Source organism: Paroedura picta, chromosome 1 (genome assembly GCF_049243985.1).
Source record: "Paroedura picta isolate Pp20150507F chromosome 1, Ppicta_v3.0, whole genome shotgun sequence".
Taxonomy (NCBI): domain Eukaryota; kingdom Metazoa; phylum Chordata; class Lepidosauria; order Squamata; family Gekkonidae; genus Paroedura; species Paroedura picta.
The window spans coordinates 150745648-150761571 of NC_135369.1; the positions used below are offsets into that span (position 1 = coordinate 150745648).

The following is a 15924-nucleotide window of genomic DNA, read 5'->3' on the forward strand; positions in this document are numbered from 1 at the left end:
TGCGCTTATTGTTGTAAGAACAGGCTGATCTGAAAAACAGTCCCAGGTTGCTGAGAGATGCTATGGGATCTGAATAAGTGACAAATAGCAAATCAGTTGTTGGGAAAATAACCTTGAAGGAGAGCTCTCCTCTACTACCAGCCTAATCTCTCTCACACACACACACTCACATACTTGTTTTGTCTTAAACTAAAAGCTGTAGTTAAACTAAAAGCTGTAGTCTATTGTGATGTCTTAGTTTGGTGTTTAAGACTGCAGTCCTATGAATTGTGCTCCCTAAAACCATCAATTTAAATGGATTCAGCATCCTAGCTCTGTGTAGGAATGGGATGCACATGAGCAGTCTTACTGAAGGGAGGGGATTTGCTTATTCCCCCTCCCCTCCAAATTGCAGGTGATGAAGGCAGTTACAGTGGTTTGTATGTAGCTGATGGGATGTTTAAAAACTGATGTTTGGTGATCTCTTTGTCTAAGATATAATATTAAAATAAACAGCTAAAATAAAGTCTTAAGGCAGCAATAAACCTTGATTTCTATGCTCATATTCTCCTTCCCCCCCTTCCCCTATTGCATATTTAAAGGTGAAAGAGTGGGCGTTTCAGGGTAAAGAGACATTTTTTCTATTATCTACCATTCTCCTAATAATTAAAATCCTGGCAGCCTTCCCTGACCTTGCTCGCTGCCAGGCCTCCTCTCCAGCTCCAGCCACCAGGACCTGCCAGGTAAGCTGCAGGGTGGGGAGCTCTCCTTCCCTTACCCATTATCCCTAGTCTCCAAGCCCCGAAGCTAGTCTCCAGGCCATGCCAGGAGGTTGGCAACCCACTGGTTAATGGTGAACCTCTTTAACAAATTTAAAATCTGGTCACCATACTCAAAAAGGAAGCTCTCTGTGTGATCTTGGCAAGAGACACAGTCTCACAAGGCACTATGAGGTTTCATGTATTGTGCATACGTTCCATGTAAACCACCCTGAGCATCCGCGGTATATAAATATAATAAATAAATAAACACAAAGCATTTTCCCCCTGATTTCTGAACCCTAGGAAGTCTTTTTGCCCTTGCAGATTGATTCTTTGGGATCATGTGGTTTACTTTCTGTTACCATAAACTAAGAAACAAAAAGGACTTATCAGGCACGCTAAAACTGATCAGCCTTTATAGCAGACTTGATATGTGTAGGGTTTATTAGTTACTTGTTTCCCTTGATTTAGAAGAAGAGTTGGTTCTTATATGCTGCTTTTCTCTACCCGAAGGAGGCTCAAAGCGGCTTACAGTCGCCTTCCTTTCCTCTCCCCACAACAGACACCCTGTGAGGTGGGTGAGGTTGAGAGAGCCCTGATATCACTGCCCGGTCAGAACAGTTTTATCAGTGCCGTTGCGAGCCCAATGTCACCCAGCTGGGTGTATGTGGGGGTGGGCGGAACTGAATCTGGCATGCCAGAATAGAAGTCTGCATTCCTAACCACTTCACCAAACTGGCTCTCCTACCCTACCTAGGTTAGGAGATGTGATAGATCTTGTTGCTTCCTGAACCACAGATAGGGTGGTTTTCTATAATAATTTATTATTGTTGAAACAACAAATAAAATACACATCACATTAGCTAACAACCACAGTCTCACTTTGTCCATAATACATAGGTGAAATGAAATCAATTAACGTTTTTGAAATATAACTAAAAAGTTGCTATCACAAAGTGAAAAAAATAAAATAAATGAAGAATTATGCATAGGCTACAATGAGAATTCCTCAGCCATACTAGAAACAAATCTTTTCCTAATCATTAGGGATGAGGAAATGAATTTAGTAATCATTAAGGTAACAAGAGGGAATACATCTGACAAAAGGGATATTATTTTACATTCATCAGAACCAGGTTGGTTTTTAAAAACCAAATGTTACAAGATAAAATTTATTTGAACCATATTTCCCAGTTTTAAAAATCAGATATTTCTTGAACAAACGTGCATTCTTGTTAAAATGTGTTGGTAATCTAGGTGTATAGTCATAACATTTTGTCATACAGTTCACAGGAATTGCAGGATTATAACTGTTTATAGATAGACATGACAGATTTCAGTTCTGTTTACTCTGCACATGCAAAGATCCTAAGCAAGACTACTCAGTAGATTATTGAAGTTTCAGTCCTATATAGTTATTTGAAATAAATCCAAGTGAGTAAGGTGAGATATTTTTGAGAATAGATAGGTACACTAAATTCCAGAACCTTCTAGAAGCAAGAGCTGCTCAAAGAATGAGTTGGAGGCTAAGTTCTATTACTGTCTACAAGGTATTCATAATTTGTCTGTATATTCATAGAATACCATGCAGAATAAAAGATGTCCACACCATGGAAGTTCCTGGTGAGATACCATGGTGATGACATCACTGTGATACTAGCTTGTGTGATGATTAGGTAGTCCCTATGGGAAGCCATTATATACAAACACATCAGTGATCTTCATCCTGTGGATCACAACCATTCTCTGAGGACAGAAAAATGGTGTGGTGACATGACTCAATGGAGGACAGCAGTGCCTTTAAGTACCAATAGGTTCAAGGAATCTTTCTCTGCAATGTTTGAAAAAATCGGATGTAGATTCATAGTCTTATTTAAACTTTTAAAATCTGATTTTATATTTATAAATTAATTTCTGAAATGAACCAAAGGGTTCTATATCCTGTGAATCACAGCTTCTACCAAATGAAATGGAAACTGGTAAAGAGTAGTAGAATGAGCATGTAAGTTAATTTACAATCCTGGGGAATCATATTATGGATGAATATCTCTTTCCTTGTTTTCACTTATTGTGATCATTTGGGGTTTGCAAGGGCAAGGCTGCAATCACATGAAAACTTCTGTGGAATGAAGTCTCATTAAACACTGTGGGATATACTTCCAAGTAGGCATGTATAGGATCAATTGTTGTTTGGGAACATTTGGAATTTATTATCTGTTCCAATTGAGTTTTCTGTTGATAGTCAAATCCAGTAAATCATTTCTACAACTCAGCTATCTACAAACATGTCTACAACTCAGTTGCCTACAATCTCTCAGAGAGCAAAGAGATCCCTGTCCATCTTGGCTACTCAAGAAAAGCAACCAGGAGGCCCTCTGGGAGGAATTGTCAACCTTTCCCTGACTACTGAAAAGTTCCCAGAGGTGCTGAAGGAGGCAGTGGTTCACCCTCTACTGAAAAAAACATTACTGGATCTGCGGGATCTGGCCAGCTACTGCCCAATCTCATATCTAAAGGGCCACCACTGATGAGCTCCTGGCATTCTTGGAGGAAATTTCGGTGCTTGATCCATACCAGTCAGGCTTCTGTCCTGGCCATGGGGTGGAGATGGTGCTGGTTGCCTTGACAGATGACCTCTGGTGCCTGTTGGATCAGGGAGGTTTGGCCATCCTTGTGATGTTAGCCGGGTTTGATGTAGTTTACCACAAGTTTTTGTCCTGCTGTCTCACTGGGGCTGGTATTCACGGGACAGTCCTTCAGTGGCTGCGCTCCTTTCTCCGGAACCAGACACAGGGTGGCAGTGGGAGAAGAGTTGTCACGTCAATTTCAACTCCCTTGTGGGGTTCCTGAGGGAGTGGTTCTCTCCCTCGCATTATTTAACATCTTTATGCGCCCTCTGGCCCAGCTGCTCCAGAGCTTCGGGCTGGGTTGTCACCAATATGCGGATGATACCCAGCTTGCTCTCCTGATGGACAGCCATTTGGACTCCCCCCCCCCCCGATATTCACCAAATATTTGGAAACCGTGGCTGGATGGTTAGAACAGAGTTTTCACTGTCAGGGGGGTTGTAACCGGGGGATTTTAATGATTGTTTTATGGTGTTTTTATTGTTGAGTGTTGTTAACCGCCCTGAGCCACTTTGGGAGTGGCCGTATAGAAATCTAAATCTCAATAAAGATAAAACCCAGTCAAAATATGTAGAATGAGAGCCAAACTTATTTCCATCTTCGCAGAAATGATGTGATTTCCTTTTCTGTCAAGAAATCGTTACATAAAATGGCCCATGGGCAGCAGACATTGACTGACCCTTGGATGCCAATGAAACAATGTGATAAAAGCACCTTGTCTGAGTATCTTGTTGAGGCCAGTGTGTCGCACAGCTGTTGCAGCTGATTTCACAACTAGTACAATAGGGATTCTCCCCTATGATATTCCAGTCCCCATTGATTATAGGTTAATGAGTCTCTTCCATTTGCTCTTGCATTTCTAATTTCCCCCCTCCTTTTTCTTCTTCTGGCAACGTCTATACAGAGAGCAGCCTTTCTGCTGATTTTAAATGTAGACTCCATAAAACCCAGAGTTAGTCTATTTTGACTCTAGTTGGGAGTCTCTGCCCAGACATTCTAGCCGTTTAAAAGTCACTTCACCATCTCCCTGCTTCTGACTGTAAACATTTGGTTGCTCTACAACACTGGGATATATCATCAACGGCTATAATAAGAATGTTCCATAGGGACGGACATCTCTGCTTTTAATGCGGAACTTCCAATGAAAATAAATAGCTCTGCAACGAACAGCGTAAATTGTATGAAAACTTACAATGTAATAATAAACAGGAAGTGGCGGCATCTGTGCCTGTGACAAGGTTCTCAGGGGGCTCTTCGCATTCAGCTGTGCTAGCAGCTGTGTATACATGGCTTTGTAATCATCTCTGACAGATTCTTACAAGAGGCGGACTCCTGTGCAAGACTTTGGTTTTGGCTTGGATTGATTTTACTTTTACTGAAAGTTGACTGAGATAAATGGCACTGCTACACTGTATGTGGCTCACATCCTGGTTGTAAGTTCTCCTTGCAAGTCCCAGGTCACAATAAAACATCGTGTTCAGGTCCCCGTAGCTTTCCCGCCCCAGCAGTCGACCAAGAGCTCTGATCTTTTGTTTCTGCTCATGATGAGCAACAGTTTTGTCTTCCTTTTGCTTGTAAGAATTTGAACTTTTCCTTTTAGAGTGCACAGGGTATTTTATTTGCCCAGTAATGCACAAGTTTCACTGATACATACTCATCATCACAGAACCTTTATTAGGCATTTATTATAATCATTAAGCAGTCTGAAACACTGCACAATCAGCACATCAGAAAGTACGCTGAAAAAAAGTCATAAACTTAAATAAAATGGAGATAAAATTATTCACAATTGTTCATAACCCACCCATGGATTCTCATATAGGCTAAAAAATACTTAGCAACTTGATTGGTCATATAAGGATTCTAATCAGATAAAAGATAGAAAACCAACCATTCATCAGTATAAACCTGACATTTACATAAGAGGGGGCTAATTATAGAATTCTTGAACTCAATATAAAAGCTACAATATAACATGAAATAAAAATTCAAAAGCCCTGGCTCTACGCAGAAAATATCTCTCCTGGTGAGAATTACCAGAAATCTACCATAAAGTGTTGCTGAAGGCAGAAATGTTGCATCTGGTGATCACGACAGCTCTGAGGACTCGTAGAGATTTAAAGTGGAATGAATAAGGAACAGGAGCTCCATAAACTAGCGCTATAGCATTTATAGTAGTGAAACATGTTCTGTTTGCTAGATGGTTCAAATCATGTCTCTGATACAATGTCTGATGCAGCTGTCTGAAAGCCACTTGTTTTCATAAGGAGTGAATCAAATGGAATGCCTATTGAATTAATTTTCTGCAGAATCCTGCATGACCATTTACATGTGTAGAAGTCCTACAACAAAATTGGAGTCCAATAGCACCTTTAAGACCAACAAAGATTTATTCAAGGCATGAGCTTTCGAGTGCATGCACTCTTTCTCAGTCTGAGGAATATCAAATCAGTTTCTGGTTTGTAGCATGCCCAGTTCACAAACCAGGAACCATCACGAACTTTTACTTGCTAAATGAACCAATGAGATTCATGAAATTTGTGACATGAGCCCAGTGTGCTAGAGACTCCAAACTTGCCATGGGTCTCTGATTCTCCTCTACCTGCCCTCTAGTCTTCGTGAGGATTGGATGTATGGGGTCTGAGTTATGCCCCCAGAAAAGTACTTTCTATGGAAATGACAGGCACAGGTTCAGGAGTGTATAGAACGCACTCTGTGCAAGCTAGAGACATCAAACTCACAGGGGACCTTCCCACAATGCTCCTTTACATGCCTTCCAAGTCACATATATAGAGGACTTAGATCTGAAGTATGCCCCCCCCAAATAAGATGCCCCCAGGAAAGTGATTTTTTGGGGAAATGTCAGGTACAGACTCAAAAGTGCAAGGTATACACAGTAAATGCACAGCAAACCTGTTGTTAAGCATGGGCAGTTTGGCTTTGATAAACTGAAAAGTAACTGAATCAATGCTGATTCGAGCACTTTTAGAGCTCATCTGAGCCGAACCACCCATTCACTGCTTTTGGATGGTCCAAATCAGGATGGACGACCTGCGATTTGACCACGATTTAGCAGTCCGAGTGTGTGTTGATTGGCTGATGATGACAGGTGCCCTGCCAGCTTCATTTAAATGCGTTCTTTCCTTCCTTCTTTCCTTCCTGGCCCAACGGGAATGGAGGCCCCCCACCCCCACTCCCAGTGCACTTACATGTGTCCTGGTGAGTGTCCAGGAACAAACTGCCGGCAATGCCAGCAGAGAGCCCCTGACTGGGGTTAAAGGGCGGGCCTGCCATGACTGGGGGGGGCCACTAATTGGGCCAAAGTCCTGAGTGGGCATGGCCTGTCCAAGGCTACACCCACTCTCCACCCACTGAGCCCTTACCCTTTTGTTTTAACAGGGAGCCCACTGTTAAAGATACAGTAGGCTCCTTCACATATAGTGATATAATATGTTAACTATGTAGGACACTAAGGACCTTAATCGATTCTATGGACCAGAAGGCCAAATAAAATTCTTTGAGACCTCTTATGTTTCTAAAGCAGACCTTGGTCCAGATGAGCACTTCCAGTGTCCAATAAGTGACCTATAGGAGCCAACCTTTCTCCAAAGTATGCTGAGGTCTGTCTTGTTATTCCAGAACAGTATAAGGGAGCTAAACAAATAATCTTATTCTTATACTGTTCTTTCCTGTTAAAACTAATACTTCAACAAACTCTCTGCTTCCTGTCAACACTTCCAGTTTCCATCTGTCAAAACTCAACTCCCAGTTTTATCTAACTTATTCACAGCCCACATCTACTGTTGGCTCTTTCAGAGCACCACTCTCATTGGCTCCAGGGTGGCTGGAATAATTTTCATGGATTTACATGCTACAGTCTCCTCTGATGGATCAGGTTCCATCCAGAAAAGAATGTGCTGATCATGTGATGGTGCAATTCATAAGAAATGCCCAGCCATGTGCAATTATAGCATGGGGAAGGTTCTGCATAAGTTGCATCATGCTTGGAGCTCCATTAAAAACCCTATTATATTGAAATAGTTAATCTGAACACAGAGACAGCAGCCCTAGCGACCTCCCTTCATTTTATACCAACACTGCAGCTAATCTGCCAGTGCAATTGGAGAGCTAGTGCTCAGGCTGTAAATCTATCAAGGGTATTAAGAAATGAGTTCCACAAAAGATGGTATGATAGACCTGACATTACTGTTCATTTTTAAAGTTTAAGGTGACTGCATTTACTGTCAGCCTCCCATATTGGATTCAGTGGGCATAATCTACAACTCGGTTCTAAACATGATTATCCCACTGAATTCAAGGGGATGTGCTTTAGGAATGCAATTTGTCTCTTACTGAAGGCAACCATGATTGAGACTAATTTAAGTCCTATAGGTTTTCAGTGGGACATGCTTGATCACTGAGAAAGGAATTATGTTGCGCTACTTACTCCCAAGTAAGTGTGTGTATATTTGGTATATAATTGTCTTCTTAATTACTAATATGCTAAATCCTGCATCCAGTTTGCTTGCACTTACATACTGATATTTGAAGATTCTGTTGCATAATTTAACGTCGGTTTTCTATATTCACTGTATGTTCATTGTACATCCAAGTGTTTGAAGAACATTTCTGGCTATCAGAGGGTATATCTTTGTAGGTTACACACGAATCTGTGTTCTTTCTTGTTTAGGTATGTGTCTTGTGCACTGGGATGTCCTTATGAAGGAAATATTGCACCAGCTAAAGTGGCAGAAGTAAGGCTATTTTTCAAAATTGCTTAGATACATGTATGTTTGAAATATATCTTTGTTTTATGTGTAGCTTCTCATTTTTCTGCAATTTCTAGCTCCTTGGGCAAAATCTGCTTCCTCATGAAGATTGAGGGCTATTCTGTACAATGGAAAAAATAGCGTTATGCCAGCGCCATGGTGTAACGCAATACAAAATCGTGCCTCCGGCCATTTAGCACCTCCTGGGTTTCTACTTCCCTCTGCCACTTTCTCACACTTCTAATCACGCTGCACGCTTGCTTGAAATGGTGGAGGAGAGGAATGCACTACACACGTGATTCTCCTCTGCCTGTCAGTCAAGCCAGGCAGCCAATCACCTTTCTCCATAGTCTAAAGGGCCCGTGATGCAAGGTATTTTTTTTAAAGTAAAACTTCTCAGTTGCTATGCCTAGGCATCTAATCATAGATGAATAGTGCTTATTTTACTACAACCCCCTTTGGATTTATGAGTCTTGAAAATTTAATAAAGTAATCTTGTTCCCGATTTGGGAGGGGGAGGTGTTAGAGAAGCATGCTTTGTGTGTTAACTGGTGAGGAATTTTTTTTCTCCTCTGCCTGGACGATTTAACACCTATTCGTTGCTTCAGGCAGAAGGGAGAGGGAGCCAGGTGCGAGGGCGGGCACTGGAGGAGGAGATAGTGCTACTCAGCTCTGCACATTTCCTTCACCTGTGGCTTGCTGATTGTTCTTCTTTGCTCGCCCTACATATTTTGGGGAATCCACTTTATGTGATTCCCCAAGTGGTGCTTTAAAATGGACGATGTTGCTTGAGGCTTGCTGCTGGGAGGCTGGATATTGACGACGTCATACAAAACGCCAAAAATATGGTGTCAGCGAGAGGTAAGCATTTCACGATGTTTTCCGGGTGCGAAATGCCCCTGAGTTGAACATTTCTAGTGCAGTATCTGCTTGCTTTCAAATTATATAAATTGAGCATGGGTTAGCAGAAGAGCTCCGGACAGGCAGTTATCCCTGGTAGTATGGACGCTTGAGCACCTACCACTTCCACTCACTTCCTGTTCACTAGTGGTGATTAGGCAGCTAATTTACTGATGGGCTGTTTAGCTGTTTGCAACCTGTTCATGTGTATTTGCAGGAACATAATACTTGCAGCCATCAGAAGCCAGCTCCTAATTAATAATCACTTGGGAATCAACTTCTGCTCTTCAGCTGGGTAAATATTGTTGTGCACCCAGCAGTTTTTAAAGAGGGTGGGTGAGAAATCAGGAGCAGGGTCTCAGTTTATAATCTTGAAGTCAGTTTGTCCCATCCTGGAATATATTATCAATGGAATCCTGATGCCTCTTTGACTTGCTGAACAGTAGAATGTTTAGTGGAGAAGGTATGTTAAAGTCTGGCTAATTCCTCTTCAGATCTCCCCACCAAAAGCTTTTGGCAGAGAGAAATGAACTCTTTCTCTTCTCCTTTTGCAATACAGGGATTAAAAACAGAGCTTCGGTCCACACCTAGCTTGGCACACAGGAGAAAATCAAGCTCTCCCCTCCCACCACGTACACTTCCTTTTGCAATGCAGAAATCCAAAGAATTGTGTTATATTGTGGGGAATTGTGAATTTGTTTAGTTCCACTTTATATAATGGTAGACGGTTGTGGTTTTGGCCTAGTAGGACACAAACTAGACCTTGACTATGTTGCAGTGAGTTGTGTCCTATTTTGTTGGCGGGTACTGTGGAATTGCCTGCTAGGCACCAAGCTCTTCCAGCTAGAAGGACTTGCTGCATTTGGCCTCCAGCAGTTGCTACACAAAGATGTCACAGCTAGGAGAATGGTAATTTACTGTGACACCTGCCATTTTCTTAGCTCATCTTGGGGGTGGCATTCTGTAAGGGTGAAGTTCAAATGGGCCATTTCAGCAAGCACTTAAGTGACCTGCCTTCTTCTTGGGGAAGGCGTTCTGCTTGCAACCTAGCAGGGTCATGGAATACAGCAGGATTGTTGGCACCAATGGCTGATCTCAGCTCATTTTCTCTCTGTTTATATTCTGATTGCCTTGTAACTTAAAAAAAAAAAAGATTTTACCTTCTTATGAGTCTTGTGCAAAAATGCAGGTATAGAGGCTGCACTGCTAAGTATGCCTACTTGGAGATCTACTTGAGAGTAAGTCCCATTTTATTCATTAGGGTTTACTCCTAGGAAACAGTTCTTAAATTACAGCCTCAGTAAGACTGAGCCAGCCTCTGACTTAAGCACACCATCTTCCTGTTGATTTTAATATGCATGTGACTCCTTCCTTGTAGTCCAGGGAGTTTAGAGTGCTTTTAGTTTGCCATGATTATATCCAAAGTTGCTAGCTAGCCAGGAGAAAAATAGTGTCCTGTCCCTTTTAAAAGAGGTTTAACTAATGAAATGGGATAATGGAGGTTTTGCATAGTATTCCTTTAAATAACATTATCTGGTATTTAATGTGTATTCATGCTGGAATTGCATTTCCTCTACAGCGGTTTTCCCAAAGGTACATACAGATAGATCTTTATCCTGCTTCTGTATAACAGCAACTTGATGTTTAAACATTTACAGGCAATACAGCTTTAAGCTTATTCCCATGCCACTGAAAGTATCACCTGCAGCTCAGTGCAGATGAAGTTGATTTTAAAGGCAGAAGAGAAAATCATTTGGCAACCTTGCACTGGAGCAGTAGGTTAAAAAGCAGAATGCTCAAGAGGCTTTTTAAAAGTTGAGGACCACAGCATTAAAGAAAATACACTTCTGTTTCCATAAAAATTCTGTGTGTGTATGTATGTGGAATTTCCACTGTGTCCCCCTACCTTTCTGTATTCAATCCATGAAACATTTTTTTTAATGCATAATACTGGCCTGAATTTTAGGTCCTCATTTGGCAACAATTCAACCATATCTTTATTTTCTTGTCAGAAAATGGACAAGTTCATAATTTTAGATTTTAAAATTGGGAGACTTTATAATATTGTCTTTTAAAGCCCTTACAATTTTAAATTTAGATTTTTAATGACTTGATTTCTTAATGCTTATATACCATTTCCTTTGAAATTTTTAATCTATTGATCAGTGACCATGAATAAATTTGATTTGTTTTGTCACCCATTGTTCTTTATACCACTAGGTATACACCACTAGGAATGTGCACAGAAGAAAAATTTGGTACAGTTTAGGTTTGGCAGGAAATGAATCAGGTAGACCTCAATCTCAGAATCAGTACAGGTGCTCAGATGATTTGAGTACAGCCAAGTCAATTTGGGCTCAGGGGCATTTAAAGGGACCTAGATATCCACTTGAATGCCTCTGAACCAGCCAAACAGTTGATCCGACTGAGGGATCAGCTGTTTGTTGGGTGGGGGAGGGGTGTGATTCAAACTGGTTGTTCTGCTGCAGTAATACCTGTGCTTGGGTGAATCGGCATGAGAGTATTAAGAGGTAAGCAAGTAGAAGACACTAGCAGCAGCTGCTAATGTTGTGCTGGAAATCCAGGCCCGGTGTTCTGTCCCTCTTGATTACTGCAGTTGTAACACTACAGTTTGCTTAGTGTTCTCTCCCAACTCCCTGCCCCAACCCCCCCCCCAAAAAAAGAAACCTGTCTTAGCCTGAGTCTCTGTTTACCTGGAGTTTTTCTTAAAGATAGCAATTTTCTGATTCAATCAGTTTTCATGTGAAGCCAGGGGTAGTCAACCTGTGGTTCTCCAGATGTCCATGGACTACAATTCCCATGGGGCTCATGGGAATTGTAGTCCATTGACATCTGGAGGACCACAGGTTGACTACCCCTGCTCTATATGGCATATCTTCAGATATATGGGTGATGACAGGTTTAACTGTGCAGCTCCCAACTTTCCGATTGCAATACCATATTGCAGTTTAATGTTTAAAAAAAAACAGTTGACCAGTTTTACTTTTCCCACCCCCAGTCAACAGGATTCTTTTCAACATTTCAGTGGAGCTCAACTTCCCCTGTACTCTTCCAGCCAATGCTACCTTCTGCAACAGGTTCCTCTGAAGGTCATGAATACAAAATAAAGAACTGTGTTACAAATTTTTTTTAAGTTATTGTACATGTCATATTCCTTTCTCTCTGTGCTCCATGGCAGGCATTTACCTGAGTAAGAAGCTATAAGATGTGGAACAGTGACATTAAATGGAAATAAATAACAATAGTCATGGGGTTCACAGCTTCCTTTGTGGACTTGGAACACAACAGTTTAACCTTCCTTCTGTCCTTTATCATCTGTTCTTTAAATAAGAGGCATAATTCGATCGCTACAGGACAACAGGGACTAGTAACTCCGCACTCTGTCAGCCTTTATCACACATGTCCACAGCTGGCTCTCTAGTAAAGCCCTTGGCTTTCTTTAGCAGTTTGCTGCTGCTAAATTCAGCAAGAGTATTGTAGTATATTCAAAAGCCTTTTGTAGCTGTTTTGTGCATTGGGTTCATACTGTAGTAGAGTGTAGAATTTGGCTGTTCAACTAGTCAAAAAGCAAAAAAAAAAGGAGGCATTCAAACAAGAAAGAATTGACAGGAAGAAAAAATGTAGGTTTTTATACCCTACTTCTTTCTACCTTAAGGAGTCTCAAGGTGGCTTGCAATCATCTTTCCTTCCCCTCCCCTGAACAGACACGTTGTGAGGAAGGTGAGGCTGAGAGAGCTCAGCTCTCCAGATTAAAGCCTGCTATTCTTAACCATTATATCACATTGGCTCTAATCATTAACAAGTTGATTCCTAGGCAACAAATTGGCATACTGTTATTTAAAATGTTAATTTCATCATTTTAAGTTAACATTGTATAAAAGTGTTATAACTTGTAATAATATTGACTCATGTTTCCATAAATATGTATAGTTTATTGAACAGCACACTTTGGTTATGATCCTGAAACTCCAAAAACAGTTTTAAATTTACTTTTAAACAAAACATTCAGCAAAAGACAAGCTTAAATACATAAAGAAAGTAGTCACAGAGAACACAGAGAACACTGATGTTAGTTGCAAAAATTAAGAGATAAGGATTAATTTTCTAAAAAAGAAACAGACCTGAAGGACATCATGAAAAGGATCTGAAGGGTTGTAAGGATGGCATAGCAGATTGTTAGATCTTGATATTTCTGGAAATTCTTCATCAGCATGGTGGAATTCGGAATGGTTAAAAAACAAATACTTCTCAGTTTTGTATTCTCATCAGGAAGGGTTTTGTTTCGTTTGCATCTGACTCTCAATTTTTCCGTCTCTCCAGGTTTCGAAAAGGCTATATAGCATGGGCTGCTATGAAATATCACTAGGAGATACGATTGGAGTTGGGACTCCAGGCAGCATGAAAAGATTGTTGGACTCTGTAGCGATGGAAATTCCGGTGAACGCCATTGCAGTGCATTGTCATGACACATATGGCCAGGCCCTTGCCAATATCCTTACAGCTATGCAGGTAATTTCCAGCCTTCACACACTATAGTGCTTCTGAAAGGTCTTCAGATCTCAGTCTGTTTTCATGTGCATTTGGGAACAAGGGGGAAACAATGTTACCAGAAATGCACACATGTGTGCAAAACAGGACAGTCTACTTCTAAATTGCATTGAAAGTGCATTACCCAACGTGTGCAGAATGGGCATAGGATGACACTGGTGTGGGACATTGCCATGTTGAAAACCTCTGATCAGCTTCCTTCAGAAATTACCAGGGCCTGTATGGGTATAGCTACTCCACAGTAGGTCATACACTGTTGTTTGTAATGTATTGAGTAAAAATGATTATCAAGTTTGCCTAAAATAGCTACATGCTAGAAATGAATCCTGCAATTCAAGAAACTGGTAGATATGTTAATGGACACACTTAATTATCCTTATCAATGGTTCCTCTATATATTTGTGAAACAGCCTTGGGGGTGGAACGTGTCCAGCTGTCCAAGTTGGAATAGGGCCAATGAGGGTGCAACCAGCGTTGCCCTGCCCTGATTGGCCCTGCCCCTACAGCTCCCGCTCTCCCTCGTTCCCTGGACATTAACATGTCAGAGACAGAGAGAGATACACAGAGCCCTGCCAGACTGATCACAAGTCCTCATTCCCTCCTATCACACCTGCTGCGAGGGAGGCAGAGAGAGACACACAGAGAGCTGCTGACAGAGACACAGAGAGAGCCGCCCCTGCTGCAATGGAGGGAGAGACAGACAGACAGAAAGCTGCCCCAAACTGCACACCAGCCCTCCTTCCCTCCTACTAATCAGCCCTAATTACCTGCTATGCCTTCTGCTGCGAGGCACAGGAGACAGGCAGCAAGGAGAGAGAGAGAGAGAGAGACAGAGAGAGATCTGCACCTCCCGATGTCCCCCGGGTCTAGCGCCCATTGCAAAACTCCCCGCTGCTTAGCTGTTTTTGTAGGTTTCACAAACCATGACCAGATTACCATACAGTGGGGCTTCCGTGGGGAAATGGGGGGGAGACAACATTATTTTTTGCAGAGTTTTTGTGAGCTTTTCCCTAATGCATCATTTTCCCTGCTCAAAATTCATGATGAATTTTGCTTCATGGTTCAGTTTGTGCCCATCCCTATTTCCAATTGTGTCCTTACAGCCTATGAATACATTATATAATGCTAAGTGGTTTTGATATTTCAGTAAACAGCTCAGTACTTTGCACTAGACATTAATATTAAAGATTGGAAACTTGTAATAAAACGAAATGCTTCTAAGTGGCTGGAAACAAATGGAAACTGCAAATGCAATTTTGCTGGGGAGATCTTTCCAACAAGGTAGTGGAAGCTCTAGTTTGCAGACCCCATGGTTATATATCTTTAACATATGTCTTAGCATGGATATTAGTTCTGAGACAGGATTTCTATTTGTCCATGTGTTTAACAGGGTGCAGTAGAGTAGCATGAGAAACAGTGGATTCTTGGTATTTTTGGACTGTGTTTTACTTATATGGCCAATACTTCTGAAAGAAAAGCAACATTAGGAGAAAACTTTAACTTTTTAAGTCCTGCAGTTCACCAAAGACATTTAATTAAAAACCACAGTATATAGTTCATAGTATTATACCTCGATGTAACCATGTATGGTCCAAAGATAGAAGTATACTGGATATTCTCACTGGCATATGGCAAACATTTCAATTCACATCCCAGTTCAAGTCCTACTTCCTTCCACCCCATTGCACTCCTAATCTATGGCTGTTGCTGGTTTAGTTTCTACATCAGAATTAAAAGACGACTTTTTATGTAGGTCAGCCTTTCTCAACTTTTTTACCACTGAAACATTTTTCAGGCTTCATTCAACCCCAGAAGTGGTGCAATCATGCAGAATATGGTTGGGAATCATAGCTGTGTACATGCTCACCTGGGGCCCTGTCCTTTTCAACCCCTCCAGGCCCATCATTGGCCATTTGGGGAGGGGGCTGGTCAACGTGGCCATATATGGTCATATCCCCTGATTTTTAACAAATTGTTGTAGATAGACAGACGGACATATATACATACATACCATATGTAATATTTTAAAGGATAATACTACAAAATATAGGGGCTGGAAATCTCAGCAAGTCATAACAAGATTGGGTACTCAATATCAATACCCAATGCTAGAAAGCCAGTTAATGAGGCTCATGTGTCCAAACACTAAGTAGTGGATTGGTGAGGTGGGAATAAAAGCCATATGCTGCAATCCTGAAGCCCTTTCCTGGGAGTAAGCACTATTGGACACGTGGGTTGCTCCTTCTTGTCTTTACTTCCTTAGCGTACCTGGCTCTTCAAAATCTGAGCACTAAGGCAGGGATCTACGGTAATCCCCAA

The 15924-nt window shown here is 41.3% G+C and overlaps 1 protein-coding gene across 6 annotated transcripts in view; it reads left to right on the forward strand.

Moving 5' to 3' along the window:
* Positions 1–15924, forward strand: part of HMGCLL1 (3-hydroxy-3-methylglutaryl-CoA lyase like 1) — a 93174-nt gene that overhangs the window by 34967 nt on the left and 42283 nt on the right. For all 6 annotated transcript variants that reach the window (XM_077308656.1, XM_077308663.1, XM_077308692.1 and 3 more), the window contains 2 exons: positions 8058–8121; positions 13378–13566. In XM_077308656.1, coding sequence (XP_077164771.1) covers positions 8058–8121; positions 13378–13566 — 253 coding nt within the window. The remainder of the gene's footprint in view (positions 1–8057; positions 8122–13377; positions 13567–15924) is intronic.